The following is a 26,861-nucleotide window of genomic DNA, read 5'->3' as shown; positions in this document are numbered from 1 at the left end:
GTTTCCATCTCCCCATTTCATCCTGAAAGCTTTCAAAAAGCCTGGGCAGTGTCCAGCGCTGTCCCCATAACTCACTTCATTTCAGCTCTAGTTCTTGCAGCTGGCAGCCTCAGATGCCAAGTTTCTGCTTCAGCACTGGTCAAAATCCCATGCCAGGCTTTGGTACCACCACCTGCTGACCCATCTCTCAGTTGAGAGTTTTTAACTTTTCAACAGAGCAATGGAATGAAAGGAGCAGGCTTTATTACCGCTTACAATCGACCAGGGTTTTTAAAAAATCACACACATATAAGTGGTGCTCAAACTTTGCTGTATGTAAGACTCATCCCAGGAGATTGTTAAAAAAAAAAATTCCCAAGTGGGTTTCAAGAGATTCTGATTCAGTGCATCATGGGTGGGCTACAGAAATCTGTTTCTAACAAAAATTTGGTCCAGGTGGCCCATACATTATTTTTTTGAAGAACTGATAAACTAAATCAGGATTTATTTTTTCCTAAGGATAATTACAGTCACCCTAGTAATATTGTCATTTTAATTTGGTAATTACTCTAGCGTGCCAAGTACATTTCAATTCAAAATATTTCTGAAGAACATTTTTCTAAGCCTTGGATATATTTTGAGGAAATGAATGGATAAAATGAAGTACTATATAGGTTACCACAGTTTTTTTTTGCTCTTTGGGGACAAAAGTTGTGGCTATTGATTTTCATGGCTGTGTTTCTGTTTTCTCTAGCTGTCCAAGAGTTGAAGTGGGAGAAAGAGAGGTTAGAGCATTGAGAAACAGAGCTGGTGGAAAGTCATCGGGAATGTTAACGTCACCCAGGATAATTGCAGGAAGGGGGTGGAGAGGAGTGTTATGAGCCAGATAGGGAAATCCTCAGAGAAATCTGGGAAACAGGCAATTTTCAGAGTTGAGGAAGAGTAGGTACACCTTCAAAACAGGAGGAGTTTTTGCAGGAAGGTTATCGAATAAGAGTCTGGATACATCAGTGTGAACCAGTTTTCGTCCCTAGATGCCAAGGTTCTGAGGGCATGGGGGAATGACTCATCTCTGCTGAAGGGGAGGGGAAGGACTGTTATTTCCAGGGGTACCCACTGGCTAAGACAGAAGGATGCCAAAGAAAGGTACTGGATTTCTCCCAACATCTCTTTTGTTGGTCAAAAGAGATTTCTTTAAACGATGAAATATTGTTTGGCCATCACACTGGGTAGAAGACCAAAGGACAAGCAGCATTTCGAGTGAGGATAAGGAAACCCAAAACGTGATGACCTCATGGATCGCACAACGCAAACATAGACAAAGAAAATATTCAGAAATCGCTTTTCCTTTGGAAGCTTGGTGGATGGAAGAACATAGTCTTCAGAGCAGGGGTTGAAGAGTGGGACACTTAGGAGTCAGCCAGGCAAGGTAAATGAGTGATGATGGCTAGGTGGAGAGCATGAACAAGAGAGAGCTCTGGCCTCATCTGACGGGGCTGACCTTGATTCTGCATGTTTTCAGGCAGACAGGTAGGAGGCAGGGTAACAGAAATTCCCCATCACTGACCAAAGAGTCCCAATTTAAAAGGTTGCCAACTAATCCAAATATTAAATAAAATGCATTGTAGGTCAAACCAAACGTATCTGTGGCCAGATCTGGCCTGTAGGTGGCTAGTGTGGTCTTAGCTTTGGAGCCAGAGAGACCTTGGTGGGAAGCTGGCTCTGTAGCTACTCATTAAACCTCTCTGACCCTCAGTTTTCTCATTTATAGAACGATGGGGGGAATAATATGTAACTTTCATATTTTTGGGAATGTATGAAACATGCTCTTCATGTCAAGTGATGTATGTATTTTTCTGGTGTCTGCTACCCAGTAGGTGCTCAGTAAATGGCTCTTATATTGACCGGAATTATGCATTTTTTCTACATTTCCTCTGAAAACTTCATAAACAAATACGTCACCTTAGAAATGTATCAATACAAGATTGCTGTGTCCACAGCTATACTTTAGGTTAAGGTGTGACTGTTAGTATAGAAAAGGCATGTGGCTTGGTTCACTTCCCCCAGTTGCCCTGCTCTGGAGCCTCCTCTTTAGATCCACTGGGCCTATAGATGCCTGAAAGTCATAGGCAGAAATATACACATTATACACTAAGAGAAACAGTCGGGGAACCTTTACACAACATCACGAAAACATTTATTAAAGGAACTCTTTCCATGCAATGCTTTGCTAGAAACTGTGCAAAGTGAAATAAACAACACTCTTGGAAGACCTAAGACACATTCCAATGACAATAGAGATTTTGTATGCATATAAAGAGGGATATAGCAAATGAACAAATAAATTAATGAAGCAAAAAAAAAAAGGAAGGGAAGGAATGCCTGCATTAATTGGCAGGAGAAGAAGAATCGGATGCATGTCATATCAGGAGGAGATCATTCTGCCTTTTTCCATTGATGAGAGAGTTCATGGAGAGATAAGATTTGAAAATTGACTAGTCTAAAAAGATTCCTTGGTGAGTTAACATGAAATGAATGTCCAGAGAGAAAGTATTTCAATAGAAGGTAAGACTTGAGCAGAGGCTCAGAGATGAGAAAAAATGATCGCTCAAGTGGATTTGAAGAAATTCATCTTGAAGAATAAGATCCTGGTGAAAACCCAAGACGGGAGGGACGAGGCAATCCTGAGAATTAAATGATGCAGGGCAATACTCTTGTTGGACTCAGAGTTGGCCTTCCTCAGGTAGAGCGTCCGCAGGCCTAGGAAAAGTCTGCCTTCTTCTAGCTGAGCACTTATTTAATTTGACTTTTTTCATGGTGGTTTTCAGTTGGTTTAAGTCAAGCTGCTCCTCTATTCTTTTCTACAGTCTTCCTGAGTTAGTTTAGGGTTATCTAACTACTAAACTAGTACTGGGGATGGGAACTCAGGAAAAAGATACGAGCACAATTGCTTAGTTTCTCACAGTAGTCATGGAGCTTTCCCTTTGGCTGACTTGCTGAGTCACGAGCATCTTCAATGGCCATCAAGTGCCGACGTGCGGAAAACTGGCCGAACTCCCTTCCTCTTGAACTATATCCCCCATGACCTTGCCCACTGCTGTATCTGTCTGGACTTTCTTGTCAAAATGACATTTTGTTTCTGTTAGACTAAATTTGTTCCAAGGACTTCTTTTCTCTTTTTGAAAACTTTGTGTCTCATGATCAACTAGGAAAACAAAAAAAGGAGGAGGGAGAGGAAGCCTAATTTTTTATAAAATCTTTGAATTTGTCAGTTTAACTCAACAGGAATAAAGAAATAAGCTGATTTGAAATGTCAAAAAAGTTCTCAGGTGCCAATATATATTTCTTGCCTTTGGCTGTTCTGAATATAGGTAAGAGAAACCAAAAGTAAGTAGTTAAGTTTATACTATTCTAAGAAGAGTGTTTGAGGCTTTCCTGGTGGTTCAGTGGTTAAGAATCCACGTGCCAATGCAGGGGACAGGGGTTTGAGCCCTGGTCCAGGAAGATCCCACATGCCGCGGAGCAACTAAGCCCGTGCACCACAACTACTGAGCCTGCGCTCTAGAGCCCGCGAGCCACAACTACTGAGCCCACATGCCACAACTACTGAAGCCTGCGTGCCTAGAGCCTGTGCTCCACAACAAGAGAAGCCATGACAATGAGAAGCCTGCGCACCGCGATGAAGAGTGGCCCCTGCTTGCCACAACTAGAGAAAGCCCTCGCACAGAAACGAAGACCCAACACAGCCAAAAATAAAAACAAATAAACAAATTAATTTAAAAAAAAAAGAAGAAGAGTGTTTGGTAGTGGTATTTGCTGCTTGGGTTCATTCTGCCTCCCCGCCTAATTACCAGCTATGCCTCTTCAGCTGGTAATTTAACTAAAGCACACCCTGCTTTAGTTTCCTTTATTATACATGGGAAATGGGGGTGCATATAACAAGACCTAACTTAGATTGACCACGGAGATTAAATAAATTAATGCATGAAAAGCACTTAAATACTGAATAACTGTTAGTTATGATTATGAATATTACTATATTGATTATGATTAAGATTGAGACAGTATGACCCTAATGGTAGAACTAAATTATGTTAGCCCTGGTCTAAGGTCCTCAGGTGGTTGAGCTACTATTAAACACCTTGGTCAACCATTCTTCAAATATCAGGACACAGGGGTGATGTTAGCCAGGGGCAAAGTTTCTGCTTCACCATATTCCACAAAGGCCTAGAGTTTTAAAGATGCCCCAAGGGGCCAAATGAGAATTCAGAGTAGGGGATGTTTATTGCAGCCCCAGCTTACTAATTCCAACTTATACTAATTCAGCAAGTGATCTTTTCAAAGAGAGCTTTAATATTCAAAAATTCTCTGTATCTGCTTATATATTCCCTTCAGCTAAGCACTAATATACAGTGTTTAGGAGGTAACACCTTTTTGAAGAGTAGTTATTCATGAAAAAAGTGTAATTAACAGTCTTTTTTCCTCTTTGTCATTATAAATGGTGTCCAAGTAGTTCTTGAATTGCTAGATAATATTTATAGACCTTGAAGTTAGAGAATTTAGCAAGTGGCCCCATGTTGCCATTGACAATGGATATTTCCAAATACATGTGAAAATCAGAAAGTTGGGTGTCCTGTGCAAAAATGTCTCCGTTGAAGTTTACGGCAGTTTCTGGACACAATCACATCAATAATGCATATCCATGGGTAGTTTACCAGGTTAAATAACTGTAGTTTTGGGCTTAATTGCCAACTTGTTACCCTAATAGTAATTCCAGACAGGAGAATAACAGAGTGAAGGGGCCTGTGTTACTGCTGTCTATAAAAATAAATAAGATCCTTAGGGTTTAATTAGAGGACTAACGATTACACCTAAAGCATGCTAATGTTAAAATGGGAACACTGGACATCTGGAAGATGAGTCCAGATTTGGTCACTTGCCTTTAGGAAACTAAATCCAAGAAATGGTGAGTGTCCAATGGAACAGTGATGCTTACACTTGGCATTTATACTCAGGCAGAAATGACAAAGGGGAACGTGAGCTGATCTAAGAAATAGAGTAATTCAGGGGAGATAAATGGGAAATGTATTTAAAATCCCAAGGAATCCAGGATGATGATGGCTTCTTTGGTCCTAATGTGAAAAGACATCATTTAAAAGGGAGAGCAGGTACATTAAAAATGCTCTTCCTACCTAAAAACACACATGGCCCCTGGAAGTCAACCACACAGGATGCCAGCTGGCATCAGAGAGTCCACTGAGGAAAAGAATGACGGAAGGGCTCCCTACGGTTACATAGGGTCTGCGGAAAGGGTCGGGAAAGGAGCTTTTACAGTGTAAGATATAGAACGGCTTTGCTAGAGAGCACTGTATCGTTCACTTCCTCTCACCCTTCTTCTCTACCGCCGATGCCAAACAATCATATATATACATATATATGATTGGCTTTTTAATATAAATAGATATATAAATATATAAATATATATATATATATTTATATATATACTCCATCCTCTTAAGTGCATTAGAAATGTTAGAGAGGACGCTTGTTTCCATTTTTTTCCCCAAAGTTATGAAAAGAAAGGTTTTTTGTTTGTTCTTTATATGGTTTTAGGAATAACTTTGATAAAACTTCCCCTATCCTTTATCGCAGATCCCATCTAAAACTAGTTTTGTGTAGTTTAGGAATAAAATGTCAGGCTGCTTGGCATATTTTCTATTCTTTCTCTCTTTTTCTCCGTAAAAAGATAAGTTCAATGTCTCTAACTGACTAGGAATCCGCTCTACACGGCATAGCAAAATTTAAATTACACAATTTAGATTACTCTAGAGTGAAACTACTTAAAAACGGAGAGCACAGCTTAAGTGTATGGTTTAGAGGCAAGAGTAAATGGAGTGGAAAAGTAGTAAAAGTTTGGTTTAGGTTTAATACTTATGATCTGGCGGCCTGCTGCAGTTCCCCTCTCCTCGGGAGACAGATGGGATGCGGTAGGCGGGTGTAAAGAATGAAGCAGTTCATGAAAACTCAGCCATGAAATGGGAAGTCAAAATGAAATAAGCACAATTGTAACTATCTTGGTCTATTAATATTCATATATTAATACCTACTTTTCTTTGAGAGGCATTACTGAATATTTACTGACAAGAAAAAATGATAGGACTTCCCTGGTGGCACAGTGGTTAAGAATCCAACTGCCAATGCAGGGGACACGGGTTTGATCCCTGGTCCAGGAAGATCCCACATGCCATGGAGCAGCTAAGCCTGTGTGCCGCAGCTACTGAGCCCACACACTCTAGTGACTGCATGCCACAACTAATGAGCCCGCATGCTGCAACTACTGAAGCCCGTGCGCCTGGAGCCTGTGCTCCGCAACAAGAGAAGCCACCGCAATGAGAAGCTCGCACACCACAACAAAGAGTAGCCCCCGCTCGCCGCAACTGGAGAAAGCCCGTGCATCAACGAAGACCCAACACGGCCAAAAAAACAAAACACAACAAAACAAAACACAAAAAACCGATAGTTTGAGAAGAGGAACATATTCAAGAAATGTGTTTAAACAGGGTTTGAATGTGCGGTTTGCTTAACTCAGAGTAACCGTCGACCAATTAAAATAAATTTCCCATCCAAACGCGTCTGCAGATTTAGGGTTCCTTGGAAAAAATTTCCAAAATGCATTACAACTTTCCATAGGGGTGACACATGGTCCTATTTTCCAAAGACTTTGATTGACTGCTTGAATACAATAGTATTTGATTCTGTTAGTATAGAATATTTAAACTTGAAAAGAAAATACCTTATTTTGTTTATGCATAAGCCTATTAAAAAAACGTTTCTAGGGGCTCTATGTTTATTCTCTAGAACGTAACCTATCTTTGAAGTGGTATATTAGTTTTTAAAAAGTCATTCCCAAGCTGAATAATTAGACAAAAGCTATTCTTAGAGTACATTCCACATATAAAGCTATGCACATGGTGCTTTGATTCAAATAATATTCTTTTAAAACTTTGTTATTCTTTGAGGTCTATATTCAGAGTGGCAACTTTTGTTTTTGATGATTATTCCATCCTGAAACAATTTCCCCCCTGCCCAATTAAACCAGAACGAGGAGCACATTTATATCTGATGAGGCTTAAATTTCTCAGTCGCCTGCTTCAAAAGTGAAGACCTTTAGTGGTTACGTTCATTTTGTCTCTGCAAAAAGGGCTCAAAAGGAAACAGAATCAATTCCCTCAAGTTTTTCTGGAAGAGGAAGGTTACTTTTGTTGCTTTGATCTTAGCATGTTGTGCATTTTTTATTGGCTGTTGAATAGAAAAAGCCATAGATTCATCTGGTTTTTCTGCTATATTCTCATATTGTAAATCACATCATGCCTTCCAATCTAAAGTAAAATGTTCAGGTCCAAAACACCATTTCCAAATTGATGTATCATTACAGTTGATGGAAAGATTTCCAGGGGTGCAAGAAGACTATGCAACATTTGATTCATATGCCACAGACTGCTAAAAATATCTCCATGCACTTTAGACAACAGATTCCAGGATGGAGACATACACTCATGCCATTTTAGATCGCTTTTCCTACCCTTGCAAGAGGCAGTTGTACCTAATGTAGCAGCTGGCTAGGTTATTGCTTCTATAATATAATCCATAATGCAAAAGCAGCTCTTTTCCAAACATTTTAGAGCAACTGAAGTTGTTTACATGTCTCTGTGGTAATTTTCCTATAACTTTGTGCCAATTGGTTTCATACTCTTTCGTAAAAATCTTCATTAAATCAAGACAACTGCACTTAGTTAAATTTTTCTCATAGAGAGAATTATAGGAAAATTACAGCTAGCTGATTTGAGGTCATCATCATGAAGTACATCCAGGGTTTTAGAAAATGAATGCACACTATAAAAATGGAGTTGTATAATTAAACATCAAATAATCCAAGTAATAAAAGTCATAGATTAATTGTCTCTCAGTTCTAGTCAGATCCTTTAAATACTGTCTCACCACCTGAGCATTGGTTCTTTTATCAGAAGAGTGCCTATCCTTAAAGTTGGGAAATTTCAGCTTTTTTGGAGCTCCAATCAGCTGTAAAAAGTAATTGGCATCTTCTTCCAAAGTTTCAAATTTTCCTACAAAATCATAGTGGATCAAACACGGATAGCAGAGTTTGCTGATCTTTTCCCAGTGAATGTCCATTCCTACTGGACGGTGGGAATCCAGCAAATAGTGGATGAACTCTTTGAATTTGACGCCAGATCCATTATTTAATTCTTCTTCACAGGCATTCGGCCGATATTTCTTTATAATTGCCTTTCCAAATACTGGATGGTAATAACTATTGGGGTGTTCAAATTTGTCCCTAAATGCAGACACTAATCTTTCCATGGGATCACGAACAAACACAGCTTTGGTGTAGGTATTTAAACGAGTATAAATCCCTTTTAAGTCGAAGCTGTCGAGCTTTTTCAAATGCTTCCCGTAATGAACAGCATCATGGGAGATGTTGTACGCGGAGGGGGCCAATCCGTTGAGTACCATCAGAATTCTCTTCCAGTTGGAACAGCCAGCCTTTGGTACCTCGCAGTATAAAATTTTGTGTTTATCTTCTACATAGATCCTGGAGACCATGTGAAAAAGATGGGATTGAGGACGACTCACCCCACCGTACTTCTTGCAAAACTCCTGAAGGAAAGACCTGCGTTTTTCTTGAGTTGCATCAATTCTCTTCCACTTGCTATCTGTGACTAAGCTTTTGTTTAAAGGGCGAATGTCCACTGGCCAATTCATTTCGCTGAACTTCCTGAAAAGGGTCTTAGTCCCGTGATGTTTTTCAATCAACTGAATTGTTGGTGACCCTGTGATCCTACTCAAAACTTGAGCCTCTCCTTGGGAGTGGTTGTTCTCTGTGAAGACCCTAGTAGGCCTCTCAGAGTTGAGTAGATTTTCCTCTTTATTCTTGGGCTCCTCGGACATGTGGGACTTGGGGTTCTGTTAAAATAGAGAAGGGGAAATGTTGAAAGCACATTCACAAATGTGGGTATTTGATAAGGAACTTAAAATATTTGTTTTAAAACGCTATCAAGGGGCACACATTTCGTGTAAGCTGCCGGAACAATTTAGCAAAGCATGTGGAATATACATTTTGTAATAAGCTTCTTCATAGAAAACGTAACGATGAAAATGGTATCCATGCATCACTTTGAACAAAAGCTTCACATTTTATAGTATATATATTTGGGCTACTATGATGTTATTCATTTAATGTTCATGTGCTGCATTACATTAATACTCTCATACTAAATTATCTGAATATTATTGGGATAAAACTACTAGTTATTGATTTGAATCTATGATCATAGTAAGTTTGTTATTGTTTTTGTACTGTCTTTGCATCTGTGGGTATCAATTATATAATCTTACAAAACGCAAAAAAAAAAAAAAAAAAGGTATACACAAGATAGAAAGGAAAAGGCCCTGAATTTTCTATCTAAACTTTGTCTGTAATGCAATAAAATATAACTCCATCGTTTTGTAGGTCAACGATTCTTGAGCTATTAAGGAGTGTGTTACCTTCAAGCATTGATTTAGTGCACCTGAATGTAGATACAAAATGTAGCTGTATTTGGATTGAAATTTTTGTTGTTTTGGGGGACATTCTGTAATGTGCAGAACAGTTCAAAGTAATAAATTACAACTTAAAATTGTAGCAAGGCCAATTATAAAATTCTGGTGACCACTTCAGTTTTCCAAGCACTTGCAAAAAGTGATACATATTTTTTCCCTTGGAAAATGTTTTATTTTTCTAAATTCATTCATCACAATAATTTCATAACTATAATCATGTTATCATACAATTTCATTCATGTATGAGCTCTTCCCTCTTTCCCAAGTGAAGAAAGACTAGGGAAACCAAAAAAGTCTACTTGATGTCCTGCTACATAAAATTGTATCAAAAGTGGAATAAGAATTTATTTCTCTTGTCAGTGGGATGAATCAACCCATTTACTGTCTGCTCTTCATCTGACTATATCCTTCCTACAACTCGCGGAAGTGACTGGGTAAAGGAAGACATGGGAGATGGGGTTTACAAGGTGGCATCCTCTGATAGTGACAAAACTTGTAAGAACCTTGACTTTTACTCTAGTTAAACTACAGAGGCTTTGGAGTGTTCTGAGCAGAGAAGTAATATGATCTCACTTAGACTAGAAAGAGATGGTTGAGAAGACTGGACTGAGGCTATACAGGTAGGGTTGTCAGCATGGTATTGGAAAAATGAATGAATAAATGATGTGCTGGGGGGAGTAAAGCATAGGGCCACCAGCCTAGGTGTGGAGGAAGTGCTGGGGAACGTTTCCTAGAGGAGATGTGTGTATATATATAGACAGAGGTAGATAACTATAGATATAGATCTATTTACTATTATGTTCTCAGGGTCAAGAACGGTCTGTAGTCTCTAGTTATTGCTCTCAAATATTTGTTACATGAAGGAATGAATGTATGAGTCAAATTAGGTCTTCAAGGATGATTAGGAATTTTCTAGCAAATTGAGCAAAAGACAGAGGAATGAAGCACTGTGTATGGAGTCACCTCCAGGCCTCACAGTCCTTCCACTAGCTGAGCTTTAAGGAGAGATGCTTCTTTCTAGTGGAAGAATATTGACTGAGTAACCCCTGATCACCATACACCAACTTGCGTAGCCCCATAAAACAGCTGCCAAGCTCCTCCACACCACCGAGCCAACTACTTGGTGTTTCAACTCTAAAAGCATTTGTCTGCGGTCTTCTCAGAGACTGCCAGTGTGACTTGAAAGCCTTGAATCCCTCTTTACCTTGATCAACAACTTGTAGTCCAGAAAATTTTCACATATAATGTAAAATTTGACTTGAGGTTTGAAAGATCATAGGGTTATTGGTAGACAGCATGGGAAGTGCTTAGCACAGCCCTGAAATCAAACTGCCACTACACTTCTGCTGCTACGTCTTCAACAACTCCAACTATAAATAATAATTGCTATTATGGTTTTAATAGCAGTCTTCATCATAATAGTATTTTATTCCAGTGACCTAGTGAATTTCAAGGTTCGCCGGTTGTCCATTATTATCCAGAATGTTATTTGTGTGTCTCTACATATGCCCCAATTAATTCTCTCCCTGCCCCATTAACAAAAAGAAAAACGAAATCAGCCTTCCACTGTGCCCTCTGGATCTTCGGCTTGTGGTCATCAAATTCCTCTTTAATCTCCAGAGACTTCTGGAATGTTTCTTTTCCATGACTTTTTCTAATGAAACCTGGATGGCCCCCAAATCTCTGCTTCCCTTGCACTTTTCCAAGTAGATGAAACTTCAGTTCTTTGGGCAGCTTGTCCCTCAGGCCAGAAGACAGGGAGCTATTTCCTTGTCCTTCCCTGTGGCTTCCAGGACACCCCCCAGCAAAACCCTCCTGCTTCTGTGAAGCACGTGTGTCCTGCTCAACCTCCCTTTTCCTCTCCCCATGCTGTCATCTGCTTTTCCCACTGATCTTTCGTCTTCATGCACTGACGAGTTTAGCTCCCGGCTCAGACTCTGCTTCTTCACCTCCACTCTTGTCATCATGTGTAGTGACTCTGACACCCAATAAACTCTCTGCTCTCTTGACCACCTTGCCTTTCGTAGAAGTCTCTCCATTTCACATGGACCTTGCCACTGACAGAGGCTGCACCACCTCCATCACCTCTCTGACCCTCATTGTCTAACCTTCCAGCACATCATTGCTTCCAGTTTTGCAATTCTATGACCACTTGTCACTATGTTATTCAAGCTCTTAGCAGCCAGCATGCCTGGTGGCACTCAGAAGTCACCTCTGTAAGGATTTGTTTCCTGTCCACCTTGTCTAAATTATGTTCCCCTCTGAGATTTTCTCCCACTGAACCCTGCTTATTTTTCTCATAGCATTTATCACAATATGAAATGATTGTTTTACTTCTAAGTTGTCTATTTTCACCCCATCCACATCTCTTGCACTAGAATATGACTGCAGAAGTCTAATCTTTCTTGTTCTTTGTTGGATCTCTGGTACCTAGCACGTTGCCTGACGCATAGAAGATGACCAATAAATAATTGTTGAATGAGTGAATGTGATTACAATTCAATGATGGGCTTCTAAGCAGTTGTTTTATGACCTTGTCGAAGAAAAACAGTGCTAATCAGAAGATCAAGGTTAACTTAGATAAATAATTGACCGATTCTTTTAAGGTGCCGAAAATCTGTATTCAAACAAATCTTTGGCAGAAGAGAAGACAAATAAAACAGGCACAGGTAGAACTGCTCATGCTAAAGTAGGCATGGAGGTGGGAGCCTTACCTGCCTGCGAAGTCAGATTGGTTCAAAGTCACTCAGTGTGGCTTGGTAACTCCTGGAGGCTTGCCAGCCATCTGGACTCCTAGGTATCACTGTGGACACCCCAAAAAGAATCTGGGGATGGGGTCCTGACTCTAATTTAGACAAGCTCCCCAGGTACTCCACAGGCAATAACGGCATTTGGGGTCCACTGAACCGGAGCATAGCAAAGGAAAGTAAAAAGTAAGAGTTCATCTCATACCATCCAGGAGAGAAAGACTCCAAATACGGTGGACATGAATATTTCAGTAAAGAGAGACAAATGCTCTATTGTAGGCAGGGTGTCACATCAGGCCTCACACAGACCAGATGAAATACCCTTCACCTTCATCCGCTTCCCTTTGCTGGAGGTCCCTGTTCCCCAAGCTACTTTCCAATCACTGGTTTGACTGGGGAGATTACTACACAAGGGAAAAATTCATTGCTCATAAATTTGACTTCAGCCTCCTACTAGTTTATTGAGGACCAGTCTGTTTCCTCAGCTCTGACCAAATCAAGGTACGGACAAAGGCTTAATTCTAGGTACTGATACCCCATGAGCCTTCTTGTTGGATGGCCATGGGACCCTCTCCAAGCAACGCCTCACTTCACCATCACTCACCTTATAAAAACAGTTACTACAGAACATGGCTGTTACCTTGATGCATTCAGCCATATGGACTTCATGGTATATATTTTGTCCAATGCAGTTGAACCAAGTTAATCTCATTTCTGACTCCTCTTAGACAAACCTCCCCTTTCCCTTAGCTTAACTGAGGCATAATTGACAAATAAAAATTGTATATATTTAAGGTGAAAAAAAAACAGTTACTAGGATGTGGTGACATCCCTCCCTCCCCCACCAGCCCCCCATTCCACTTCCTTTTAATCACAGCAAAGACTGAGGGGTTTGGACTACTAATATCAAGGTTAATGGTATTTTAAATTGGAGGCTTATACCAATGAATTTCCATCATGATTGTTATAATAACAATAACGACAACAATAATAATAAGAGTAAACTCTTACATTTCCATTTTCCTTCAGGGTATTTCGTTCAGACTGTCCCTAAAGCAAATGCATATAAAGCCAAACTTATCCTGTTCCTTCCAAAACTGACTCTTCCTGCACTCTCTTCTGTTTCTGAAATGGTTCTATTACATTCTGGTCCCCACTGACAAAATCTGAGGGATGCTTTAACAATCAGAAAGTAAACTGGTTAGTTTACATCTCATAATGCCTTTCAAAAAAACTTCTTTTTTACTTATTATTTCTTAATTGGATATTCTTTAGTAGCCTCCTAATTAGGCTTCCTGAAAAGTACTGCCAAATTAGTCTTCCTAAAATATTTTATTTTTCAACCCTTAAAATTGGAACTGGCTCAACTACATATAAACTAAAGTCCTGACTCCTTAGCTTGGTATGGGCAGCCTGTTACCACCGGGCCTCTTGTCACTTTGTGTTCTGCTCCTTTCCTGATGTGTTCTCTGTCCTCTACTTGTTTCTATCAGTCTCTCAGCATCCCCCATCCATGTTCTCCTCCATTCTTGGGACTTCCCAAATCTCTGAAGCTGATATAAAATCCCACTGTCCCCATGAAAACCACCCAGGTCTCCAGTGAGGGATTCTACTCTCTTTGAAACAACTTCAGCACTTAGTCTGTACCACCTATAAGGAAAATAACTTTATTCCAGCTTACACTGCTATTTGATTTTCTCTCTGGAGAAACTCCTTCAGCCACAGCTAAACTGTAAACTCTGGCAGAAAGCTATAGTTTTCCATATATGCCTTTAAAGAGTGGATATTATTGCAAAATTAGCTGAAAGACATGTAACCACAGATCAAAAAAATGAGTATTCAAAGAAGTCTAATGAAGAAAAATTGTGGAATATTTATGAACTCTGCAGTAAATTTGAAAGTCTCACTCTTCTTAGTTTTTAAAGCCTAATGTACCTCCCCTGTGAAGTCTCCTCTGATCTTCAACAGTTAAATTAATTGCTCTTCCTCTCTCCCCCTCAAAGTCACGGAGCCCTTACTACACATCAGGCACTGCACTAGATGCCAGGGCTGGCTTGGTGGATAAGACACATGTGGTCCTTGCCCCCTTGGAGCTCATATACATAGAGGAAAAAAATCAAATAATTACACAATTAATTAACCTATTGCCATAGTGGCAAAGGCTCCAGCGGGAAGCTATTGGAGGCTGGGAGTGCAGAAATGAGACTGCAGGGTACAAAGACAAGTCTACTCAGTTTGGGTGTTAAGTCCTCTGTTTAGCACTTTTCGTTTTACTCTAGTTAGTTGTTATAGTTGGTTGTCTAGGTGACTAGCTCTCCAATTAATTTTAAGTTTATTAAAGGTCAGTGTACAAGCTTATAAATCTATATTGTCTCCACTAGCATCTAGAATAGTATTTTGCATAAATATATGTTTTGAATTTAATGGAAGCAAAAGCAATATCACTCCTATACTCCCCCCTTTTCAGGCAACTAACGCACACTGGCTTTATGCAGTCGACAAGGGTTGTAATTCTGCAAAACTTGATCTGCTATTGTGGGGCTGATGGAAACTATGTAATGCAAGGATGTTGATCATTCATTCATTCAACATACATGTATTGAACTACCACTAAATACTGTTTTTGGCCTTGTAGAAATGGATGAAGTAGATCAAATTTATGGACCCTTGAGGAAGCCAAAGTTTAACTGGGTTGATTAAAAAAAAAAGCAGTTTATGAAAAAGATGTGATAATTGTTATAATGGAAAAGTGCATAGGGTATTTGTGGAACATAGAAAAGAGTACTTAATTTTTCTCAAGAGATTTTTTGGGGGCAAATTTCAGAGAGGAGGTAGATGCCTGAGAGGAGTCTGGGAGGATGACTGGGGAGCTGACAGGTGGACCAACCAGGATGGGAAGGTACCATCAAGGGGATACTTGAGGGACCAGATTCAGATGAGAGGGAGAGGCAAGCAGATTGGGATTCACTCCGGAGGGCCTTGTGCCCATATAAAGAGTCTAGACTTTGCCACACAGGTGACAGGGATTTTCAGTAAGGCAGGGACTTAGAATGAACATTCTAGTAGCATCAGGGAGGTGTGACTGGGGGTAGGGGGATCATCTAAAAGACAACTGTGACTGTCCATCAGGAATTCTTAGGAGAAGAACTAAGACAATGGGGTCAAAAGGGAATTATCTGAGGCAAATTTAGGAAATTGACCAGACTGGGAGAGTGGGGGTGAAGGAAGTAGAAAGAATGGATTCCCATCTCCCAGAGAGAGGAAACGGGAGCAGTAGGTGTTATGAGAGGCTAGGGAGTGGGTGTGGGTACTCACTATCTTCAAGTTCAGAGCTCTGGAGTTTGAGGTACCTTGGGAAATCTGGACATCAATATCGAGACTTCAGAGCTGGGTATTCAGATTTGGGAGGTGTTGGCTTGTGGAGGTGCTAGCTGAATTTATGGGCCTTGAAGGCATTTCCTAGACAGAGAGGCAGTGATGATCACAATGTCTGCTGTTTCCTGAGTGCCTGCTACGTGCCGACCCGTAGCAGGCACTCTTGCTGCCATGATAATCTTTCACTTCCACTTTCCAGATGAAGAAACGGAGGCTCTTCATTTAACTTGTTTAAGGCACACAGGGCTTCAGCACAGGTGAGAACCCAGTCCCAGAAAGCAGCGTATACTCAAGGACCTGTTTCTTCGCCATCCACTACTTGAGCTACTTGAGCCCTGAGACAGCCATGCCAACTGTGAGGGCAGCAGTGACAGTGGCAGGATACACTCCATTTGTCTTATTTGGTTAAGCATCTGCCAGCCCCAGATCAGATTCGCCTGTGTCAGCACCTTTGAGTGACACACACACACACCCCTCTGGCTTATGTCGCCTGCAATATTTGACAACTCAGCTTTACTCAGGGCTGCCTCTTCAGTGTTGGCCCAACCCTCTCAGTCTAGAGCAGGCGACTCACTCTTTGGTGCTACCATGGGCCTGCGCTACGATGGGAGGGTGGCCTGGGGCACCAGATTGTGCCCTGGGGAACCTGGGGCCGTGCTGAGAGGGATTTCTTTTCAGGATTTCAGGCTGAGAAAGAATGCAAAGGAAGAATGTATGACATAAACTCGCAGCAAAGCAAGACAGAGAGGCAAGGAGGAGTAGAGTGGCGGGGTGGGGGGGGCGGGTCAGAGGGGGTCAGAGGGAATAGATGACTGACAAAACAAAGTGATGATCTAGCATATATTTGCAAAGTCTTATCTCTTCATGCATTAAGATAAATTTTATCACTTTCATTTTAAGAATATTATTTTATTAATAATAAATTTTGAAGTGTTTTGAGGCTTTTCAAGATAGATAGTTTCTCCTGAAGATGACAGTTTGTTTCAAGATGTCGTTGAAATGGCTACTAAGAAGTATCCATGGCCATAGCCAACTCCTTTTGGTCTCCCTTTCTTCTCAAGGCCAGGTATGAGGGCCACTGGTCCCGATCCCTTAGCCTGAGGCTGGGAGCCTTCAGTGTCTGTACAACCTCATTCCCCAGAGCTGGTACAGAATGAGCCCGTGCTGGACATGGGAAGATCACAGAGGGCCGCCTGCCCCCTGCAGCCCAGCCTCAGTAAGTGCAACTGTGCGAATGGAGAAGCGGGGGAAGAAGGCGGGAGGGAGGAGCCAGGGGCAGTCCAATCCTTCCTGTTCTTTTCTTTAGGCAAAGCTCCAGTCCCAGGAAGCAGCATTTACCTGGGGAACTGTTTCTTCCCCACCCATTACTTACTGGTCCAAGGTTACTTGAGCCCTGGGAACACAACGCCAACTGGGAGAGTGGTAGTGACAATGGCAGGGCTCATGTTGACCAACCACAATTCTCTTATATCGAGACACTGATGGATAGGATCCTGCCTAATCTATTTATAGAGACACAACTATCATCAAGCAAGCAGGCAAGCGTAATTCTCTAAAGGTCCTGCAGACACTGCGTCATCACCCCCCTTTCCTCACTATGATTCTATAATCTGTTTCTTGTACGGAGCAAACATATCTTGACGTACCTTGCTCAGAAGTACAATCACAGTCTATTAACTCCATCTACTCCCCACACAAGAGAGAACTGCCCACAGTAGGGGGAAGGAAGTCTCAGGCTTCACACAGGGGATTTTCTTAGGGCCGCCCATAACCGCAGCCACTAGCAACTAGACTACAGCCTATACTGTAACAAGATGAAAGTGCATGGATTTGAGCACCACGCACTTGTGAAAACCAAAGAAAAGGTGCGCACTTCTGGATCAGTTCTCAGACCAATGGGAGGACTCTTGCCTCACCTGCAACTCATGGCCCATATACTGAGATTCCCAGGTCCAGAGCATGCTCCCTCCTGAGCAAGGAAGGATGTATTTATACCAGTTGGCAGGGAGGGTTGGTTTTCACGTCTTGGCCCCTGTCAGGGCTCTGGCCTCCTTTAGTTAAAGCACAGCTGCTGGACCAAGGCCGTAGGGAGAGGATGAGTGGTGAGGGTGGGTTTGGGATGAATATCGACAGAGCGCTTCACGTGTGCCAGGCACTGCTTCAACAAGTCCATCCTCACCCCACCTCTGTCAGGTGGTTACGATCACGTTTCCATTAAACTTACTTGGTGTCTTACGACTGGCAACTCCTAGAGCTGGGATTAAAATTCAGACTTGTCTGGCTCCATACCTTGTGTTTCTTACCATATGGCACATGTTTACTCTACAGGGCTCTCAGTGCCATCACATCTGTCATTAAAAGAGTGTTTCCTTGCTCTTAAGTCCACGTGAATACAATCCTTTGTACCGAGCTACCTTGAGATGGCCACATGTGCTGAAGTCAACTCTAGAGTGTGCAGTGGACATTGCCAAACCTTTGGCTGCTTCTCTTCTGCAATTTAAACTACATATGTTGGGTACCAAGAACAGATGCTCTATTGGACAGTCCCAAATAATCAGCATGGCCGAGAGGGTACTGGGCTCTTGTTTCTAGAAAACCATGATTCGAGCTAGTGCTGCCTGGACTTTGGGTTTCCCATTATGCTGCATAAACCACACAGAAATTGTGATCATCTGCTCAGCTTTTATGCCTCAGAACAAAGCTCCTTATTTTCACAGTATCTTTATTTCCTCTCCTGCTTCTGGGAACACTCCTGTTAGAAACATCTATCCAGACTTGGTGGTTATGGAGTGATGATGTCTTCACTCCATCCCCAGTGGCCTTTTCAAGAGAACATATTTTATATCTTGGTATTTCAGTGGCTGCAAATCTGGGAAAACACATAATATGTGTGTACTTCTGAGCTGTGCATCTGGATCAGGGATGAAAGGAGGGAAGTTGAAGGTATCTTTCAATCCCTGATAAACTCCCAGTGACCAGTGAATCTGGTGCCCATGGCTTTTTATCAACAAGACACTAGCTCTATGACTCTGTCTCCATGGGGATTTATACACTGAGGAAAAAATGTCCATTTCTTGTTGTGAGTAATAGGACCCCTGAGTGCTGAGTCGCAGCATCTTCTACTGCCCCAGATTCATCAGCAGGACCGTGTCTCCTCCGGACCCTAGTATAGAACTCATTTTCAGCAAAGTCTAGTTTCCATGTTCTAGGTTAGTAACTTATCAGATGGTTGGCGCAAAAAACAGAAACCAAAAAGTTTTGTGTATTGCATTCTGGTTAATTTCTCTGGGGTCCTATCACCCTCCAGGTGGTTGTCTCCAAGGTAACTGGTATCATTATGCTCCACTGATCTCATCTCTTACCTCCATCTAGTCACTTTCCTGTTGGGTGTCTTCTTCAAGGTATTTCCAGCCCCCAGCCCTGCATGGTTACAGAATGAGGAAGACAATCGTGGTGGTCTACAGGTGCTCAGACCAATTTGCAAAAGAACCCCTGAGTGCCAAGGTAGGTTGTGAGACACACATTTCACACCTATTTCAGCCCAACAACTTGTGAAATGCGAGGGAGACCCGACTTAGTAAATTTTTACTCTTATTCATGCTTTACTTGCAACTTTCAACTGACCTTAAATTAGTACTTTCTACCAAATCAACCTCACTCACTGGAATAAGATACCTAACCGACCAGCTTGGGGTAGTTGACTCAACCTCCCATGTATAAAAGAGAGATAATGAGCCGACTTTATGGAGTTGTGAAAAATAAATGGAACAAATACACAATGCCTGCCATGTAGCATATACTCATTAAGTGTGGCTTTTAACCGCAACTTTTATATTTCTGCCAAGAGTATCACCTTCCTGCAGTAACCCTGGGGACCTTGCATTAATCTTTGTCTCAGATTGTTAATTCACTTCTCATACTCAGACACCAAACTCTATTCATTTTTTCTCTAAACTCTTCATTCCCACTATCAATGTATCACTTAGACACATTTTTTTCACGCCCAGACTATTGTCATAGCCTGCTAGCAGAATCAAGAGATGTATTCATTTGATGGGTATTTATTATGAGCATCTAATATGTGCCCTGTTTAATGGCATTGGGGCCAGAGGGGCAAACGACTCTGACAAGGGTCCTGTTCTCATGGTACTTGCATTCCTGTGGGTGAAGGTAGATAATGAACAGATACATGAACAAAAATTTTGATGATCATACGTGTGATGCAAACACTAAAACACAGCGATGTGGCAGAGCGTGAGTGGCAGGTGGAGAGTGGGAAGACTACATGAACTAGGTGTCTAGGGAAGATCTATTTGGGAGAAGCTAGTTGAGCAGAGATCTGAATGACAAGAAGAAACCCCAGATCTGGGAGCAGAGCGTTGCAGGCTGAGGCAACGAGGGCAAAGGGCCCTCAAAGGGGAATGAGCCTGGTCAAGTGGAGGGACAGAGGGCAGATAGTTGTCGTGTAAGTGCAAAGGGCCTGGGGACTCAAGATAAAATCAAAGAGGAGGGCAGGACCACATGCTGTAGGAAAACCAGGTCATGGAGAATTTAAGATTTAGGATTTAGGTCATGGGAAAGATGTAGGTTTTTATCAGAGGTGTAATATGAGCCACTGGAAGTTTTATACAGGGGATAACATGGTGTGAAGCACATTTTATAAAGCTCACTCTGCTGGTCAAGTGGAGAATGGACTGGGGGCTGTTAAGAGTGGAAACAGAGTAGCCTGGAGAGAGACTGGTGGCTGGTATCAGTGGAGAAGCAGTAGAAAGGAAAAACACAGGGTATGTGTGGAAATTGCTTACTGATTGATGACAAACATGCATCCCAAGCATTCGTTTGTTCAGGATTTCTCTTGTATGAAGAAGGGTGATTATCTGTCAATATTCATTGCACCATTGAGCCAATATGCAATGCATGAATCATCTCCGAGATAAGCAGATGAGGCTTTCTTGTAATCTTTCTATTTTGCTGAGATAATTTCACTTGCTTTGGAGTTTATGAGGCCATAAGTGGCTCCCATCTGTTGATGAACATATTTCTAAGAGTCATTTAGTCTCAAGTATGAAATACTTGAGGGGAAGTTAAATTGTAACTTTTATATTCCGTGTCATCTTGGTAACAGAACCAAAATTGGAAGCATGTGTTCAATTTTGGTCTTTCATTTTCAAAGCTTTAGGTCAGGCAAAGAATTAATTTCATTTGTTTACAAAGCAGATTATGCCTAATAAAATCTACTTTGTTTACGGTCACATTTTAGTCAATCCATTGCCTTAGAAAATGAGAGAAATCTGATTGGCTAATTAGTCAACATAGTAAATGACATTATTCCACATCCACAGAACATTGGCCTAATTGAATTATCCAGTAATAGTATGACGGAAATATTTCCTTTAATACATTTTGAGCAGGGCACATACCAGTGATGAAACAGTGAAGAATCTTGTTTATTCCAGCCTTGTTTGAAGATCGACCATAGAATATAACATAAGACTTCTATGGATAATAACTTTTTCCACATCAAGGAAAATAAAGCAAGGTAGCTTTCAGTGGGATCCTTACTGGTACTCTGAATTTTCACTACTTGTCTGTGCATCTTTTCCTTCCCAGAAATTTGTTCTCTGATAAGTGCTAAAAAACTTTACAAAAGAAAGTTTCAATAAAATTGGTTTTAATTTATGCATAATCAAAGAGATAGGTTTGATCACTTTCTTTCTCTAGTGAGAGGTAGAAAAACTCTCCAGGACACTTTCTTTCACTCTTGAAATTCTGATGAGGACTGTTTCCTCAGCCAAATTCAGATACACACGAAAGTCTACACACAATATCAGGGATGCCTATGGGATCTGCCCTGAGGGGCCAAAACCATTTATATAGCATGGATTCTACAGAATTGTCTTTGTATTAATGACCACTACTTGTATTTTTTTTCTTTTGGGGCTTTTAGAAATATTTATTGTGGTCAAATGTTGGAAATAGTGAAATTCAAACTGTTGAAAATAAAAAAGGGTTACAATTTATAAATACAAAGGAAATAGCCATTTTAGCATCATTATAGGGAATAGAGCTCAACTTAAGCAATGATCTATATACACTATAAAAGTATTTCTGATCCCTTGATCACTACTTCTTTTATTTCTTTTTAAAATCAACTTTATTAAGGTATAATTTATATACAATAAATTGAATTTAAAGTATACATTTTGATGAATTATGACAAATGTGCACACCTGTGAAACTACTGTCAAAATAAAGATACATAAAATTTCCATCACAACGAACATTTTCCTTGTGGACCTTTGCAATCCATCCTTTCTTTTGCCCCCAGCCAGATAAGGCAACCACTTATGTTTTTTGTCACTATAGGTTGTTTACATTTTTTGGAATTTTATATAAACAAAACCATGTAGTATGTTCCATTTTGCTTGATCACTACTTCTCAAAACACATTTTTTTATGTCCACAAACAACTTTTATTCAAAATGATGACTACGCTGGTGCCTCGTTCACACAATTCCAGAAGAGATCAAGTTTTCACTTGAGTCCTTCATGCAGTTCTTTATCATGAGAAGAAAGAATAACATGGGTAAAATAGTTGAAAGGTAGATTTTAAAAAATACTGTATTTTAGAATGTATATTCAATCGTGATGACAAATGGGCTCTTTGCACCAGTTTGATCATAGCTTTAATCCAAGAAGTGAAAGAAAGGTTTTCTATAGGTAGGAGGTGTTGGAGTTACCGAATGTTGACAGGTCTCTACTCACTGGGTTCCTGGCTTGTAGAAGGTGGATACTGAGTTGCTACGTGTTGAGGAAAAATCCCAAATGATGGTGCTGACCATTTTGCTCATAACATCTGCTGAGCTGAAAAACTGCAGTTACGCAGTTATACCCATCTTCAGGTACAGATGTTAGCAAGTAGGAAGGGGTGTGATTAGAAATCTCAAAAGAGAGGAGGAAAAAGAAGAGAAACAGATTGACTAGAAATCATCTGTGGAATAGATTTCCCTGGCCTGTTGGTGACAACATCTTAGGTGGTGGGATTCATTTACATTAGATGGTAAATTCTCTATTTTCATTCTTTCTAATAGATGCTACAGTTTCAACCGTTTTAGAATCCTATATTTTCTCACATGAGTACATATACAGTGACACCTTATTACTAATAGTGAAGAACTTATGAAAGAGTTTTTAGAAGTAAGGTGCTTTTCCGGAAAACAGAAGAACAAGAGAAGGTTTTATAGTTGGTGAGAATAAAGGTTTCTACCTCAATTCTTGTTTTATGTCCATAATAATTTGGTCTGGGCTCTGCTGAAGTAACTTGCCAGTGGGCAAAAGATTATCCTAATGTATACTTTTTTTTTTAGTTTTTAATCTCTTTTCAGGTGACAAATAGTTTTTCTCTTAGACCAGATTCATGTGATTTTTCACTTAATTAAAAAAGTAATTTAATGCTCATCAGGAACCCCAGAGTCAGTACATGCTATCTTGATAGTTAAAACGTTTTTTAAAAAAAGACCTACCACATCATAAATATCTGTATTCTAGAGTCTCACAACCATTTGCTTCAGTGCTGGTGTTAAGATTGGAGTACTGGTTAGGGTGGTCATAAGTGGGATCATTTAATTAATAGAAGAACTTCCAGAACAAGTAGTAGGACAGCACAATAGCGAAGAGAAAGGATTTCAGAATGAGATCCATCCACCTAGATTCAGATTCCAGCTCTGCCACTCATCATCTGTGTACCTTTAAATAAGGATATTTAAAGCACCAGGGAACGGTGGCTGGTGCTTACACGGTAGGGTTGGATTGCCTGCTTCCATCCTGGTGTGTGATCTGGGGCAAGGCATTTAACCTCACTAACGTTGACTCCCTTGATTTGTACCTGCCTCCCAAGGTTACTGCTGCGAGGTTTAAATGAGATAATTTTATGTAAAACTTCTCATAATGCCTACACACAGAAAGTTTATTAAACAATAATAATGCTAACCATTATTATTATTAATTTAGTGCTAAGCATGGCAGGACCTGAAAAATTACTAAATCTTTCAAGCTTGAGTTTCCACCTGTATAAAAAGGACATTAAAATATGCATCCTCTTGGGGTTGCTGTGACAAATAAATGAGATGGCGCATTACATGACTAGCAAAACTCTTGGTCACAATTATTCAGAAGCATTCTGAGTGGGAATGATCTTGAGTGGGAATGCTTAAGTGAGAATTATCTGCATATTTGATTGCTAACAGCTCTCGCAGTGAGGTTAATAAACCGTTATTTTCCTCTTGGTGTCCATGCTTTCAAAACACCTGAGGGCTGTCTTCACCTCTCTCCCTTTGTCATGACAATATATTTCCAGAGACTACTGTCTATTGTCTTTTTCCATAGACATCCTTACACAACGTTTTAACTTTCTTGGCTTCCAAATAAAGAGGCGAGTGCCAGCCCTTTGACACTTAGACCTGAGTATCTTCTAGTTATGAAGCCTTCTGACCTTTAATAAAGCCCATCTTTTACAAATCCTTCTTTGTTAACCACCATTAGTGCCACCACTTCTGGATCATTTCAGTCTTGCTTTCAAGCATTTTAAAAAGACTCATAAATTGGGTAGCTTTTAAAAAGCACAACTCCCAATTCTAGAAGGTATTCTTAAAAGAGAATGAGGGGGATGGGATCTTTACTAGCTCTATTCATGCTGAACCTGACAAGAGAAACTCTCTTTAGGTCAAAGTTGTCTCCTTGAGTGCACGGTCATCTTGATAAGAATAGTGCAAGGTAATGCAATCCCACTTTAAATTTAGAAGTTGTAAAGTTCACGCTACACTGAAAAGGCAACAGTGAATGACATTTCCATGTTTACATTCGAGAAAAAAACATCAGGTGCCAAGTCTTGACCCAAGCAAATGGTTCAGCGTTCTACAGGCAGTTATGGTATGTGGACATAAAGGTGAAATAAAGGTGTGGGTCCCCCTGTCCTTTGATTCTTTCATTCCCCAGCTGTGTGACCATTATTCGTAGAGACCACGTGCAGCCTTAGCTGTGTCTTCTGTTTTTGGTTTAGATTCCTCACTTGGGAGGGCAAAGGACAACACCTAGTTCCTGCCTTATAAGAGTCAACGGCACACTAGGTGTGAGCGGTCCAGGGTACCGGGAGCAGCCTGCCCGCATCCAGCAGTTCCTCTGGTTTCTAGGATAATAATTTAGTGAGTGGAAGAATTTACAGTGGACCAGGAATTGGTTGGATGCCTATGATGTGCAAGGTCTAACAGTGAACACAGAAATGAGCCAAACGTGATATCTTCCCTTTGGGACAATACTATCTAGTTACAAAATCACATAGGAATATCAATAATTAGAATATAGAGTAGAAAATGCAAGGGTCTATAGCAAAGGGGCAGAAAAAATAATATAGGTGCACAGAAGAAGGAGAGATTACTCTTAGCTCTGTGATGAGGAAAGCTTCATGGAAGAGGTGATATTGGAGTGAGGTCTTGGAATATGAGTAAATTTTGTACCTGCAGAGAAAGGGGTGAGTATGTTGGTAGAACAGTTTTAAATGGGACGCAATAGTTTTACATAAAGGAGCAGAATGGGAAATAAGTCTAGGGAGGCGGGATGCATGCTCTCCAAAGGAGATCATAGAGCTTTGGATTTTGTACTCACAGGTTCGAATTTTGTCCTATAGACAAGAGGTGAGTGGGTTCCATCTTGGCTTCTGATTGGAATCACATGTTGAGTTTTTAAGTTGTAGATGTCTGATCAAGATCATCCTCAACATTTACAGGGCCTAGAGCAGGAAGATGAATGGAAGCCCACACACTGTATGTCTAAATATTCAAAAGTTTTAAAGTAAGCGATATACAAGACCCAGTCCTTGTTTCCACCCGTGGTCTGCAGCCTGTCCCAAAGGACTGCTCTGGGCCTAGAAGCTAAAGAAGCCCTGTCTCCCAAGGGCCACCCTGCCACAGAGGCCTGAGTGGCCCAATGGACCTTCAGGAGGAGGGCAGGCCAGAAACCAGACACAGCTGGGGACTCCTGGGCAGTGGCTGGATGTGCCCCCGTCAAGGATGGGATGATTCGGTAAAGCTCACAGGATTCCTGGGAAGGGCAGGTTCCCTCACCTCATGCCTCACTTTTCTGACCTGGGATTGCCAGGCAGCTCTAAGTACTGCCCAGAATTACACCTGCCCATTGCACCCATCTCCCAAGCAGAGGGGAGGGTGGAAGTACTGTTGCTGAGGAACGCCGTCTGCCTACACAGCCTCCAGCTTTGGGGATGGGGCGTGGCTATGTTGAAACTAAAGCTTTTCTTTCTCTGGCTTCAAAGGGCACAGGCTGGTCTTTTATCCCCCAGCCCAACTTCGCCCCAAAGGACCAGAGTGTCCAATTCAGCTGCTCCATCCCTCTCCAACATTTTCTGTGTGCTCAATTGGTCATCAAACTTTAAAACATGAGGCTGGAAAGAAAAAAAAAGTGTTTGTCGGGCTTTCCTGGTGGCGCAGTGGTTGAGAATCTGCCTGCCAATGCAGGGGACACGGGTTCGAGCCCTGGTCTGGGAAGATCCCACATGCCGCGGAGCAACTGGGCCCGTGAGCCACAACTGCTGAGCCTGCGCGTCTGGAGCCTGTGCTCCGCAACGAGAGAGGCCGCGATAATGAGAGGCCCGCGACCATGATGAAGAGTGGCCCCCGCTCGCCACAACTAGAGAAAGTCCTCGCACAGAAACGAAGACCCAACACAGCCAAAAATAAATGAATGAATAAATACATAATTTTTTTTTTTTTAAGTGTTTTTCTCTCTGTGCCTGTGATGCTCGAGGCCTCCGAAAGCACACGAGTCCTCTTGGCCTGGTCTAATAGTGAGGCCCCGTCTGAACCCAACCCCTGGCCCAGAATTTCTTGGGGGTGCATGTGATGTTGGGGGGGGGTGTCTCAGGATCTGTGCTAACAAAGCTCCAGGGTGATTATAATGCACATGCAGCGTTAATAATCGCTGCTAAAAATGGGGGAGGCATTTCTGTTTAGTTATTGTTTTTCAGCAGAGGAGAGATGCCAGGTGATTGGTATTTCAGAAAGTAAAGCGGAACAGAATGCAAGGTGAATGGGATGGCGGTGAAGCAGTGGGAGAGCCGTATGGAGCCACCAT

General features: G+C 41.2%; 2 protein-coding genes across 4 annotated transcripts in view; both read right to left on the bottom strand.

Moving 5' to 3' along the window:
• AQP4 (aquaporin 4) overlaps positions 1–26,861 on the bottom strand; it is a 93,985-nt gene that overhangs the window by 62,474 nt on the left and 4,650 nt on the right. The gene's annotated exons all lie outside the window — the stretch shown is intronic.
• The window catches only part of CHST9 (carbohydrate sulfotransferase 9), a 240,158-nt gene continuing 218,758 nt past the window's right edge, over positions 5,462–26,861 (bottom strand). For 2 of the 3 annotated variants that reach the window (XM_082416188.1, XM_082416189.1), the window contains one exon: positions 5,462–8,961. In XM_082416188.1, coding sequence (XP_082272314.1) covers positions 7,873–8,961 — 1,089 coding nt within the window. In that variant the 3' untranslated portion in view covers positions 5,462–7,872. Of the gene's footprint in view, positions 8,962–12,311; positions 13,612–26,861 lie in introns of those variants that run through there. The other variant, XM_082416190.1, reaches the window with a different exon arrangement.

This window comes from Balaenoptera physalus, assembly GCF_965194825.1.
Source record: "Balaenoptera physalus genome assembly, chromosome: 12".
In the NCBI taxonomy this organism is placed as follows: Eukaryota; Metazoa; Chordata; class Mammalia; order Artiodactyla; family Balaenopteridae; genus Balaenoptera; species Balaenoptera physalus.
Note: the sequence above shows the minus strand (reverse complement) of the source record. Positions and strands in the feature narration are given on the sequence as shown.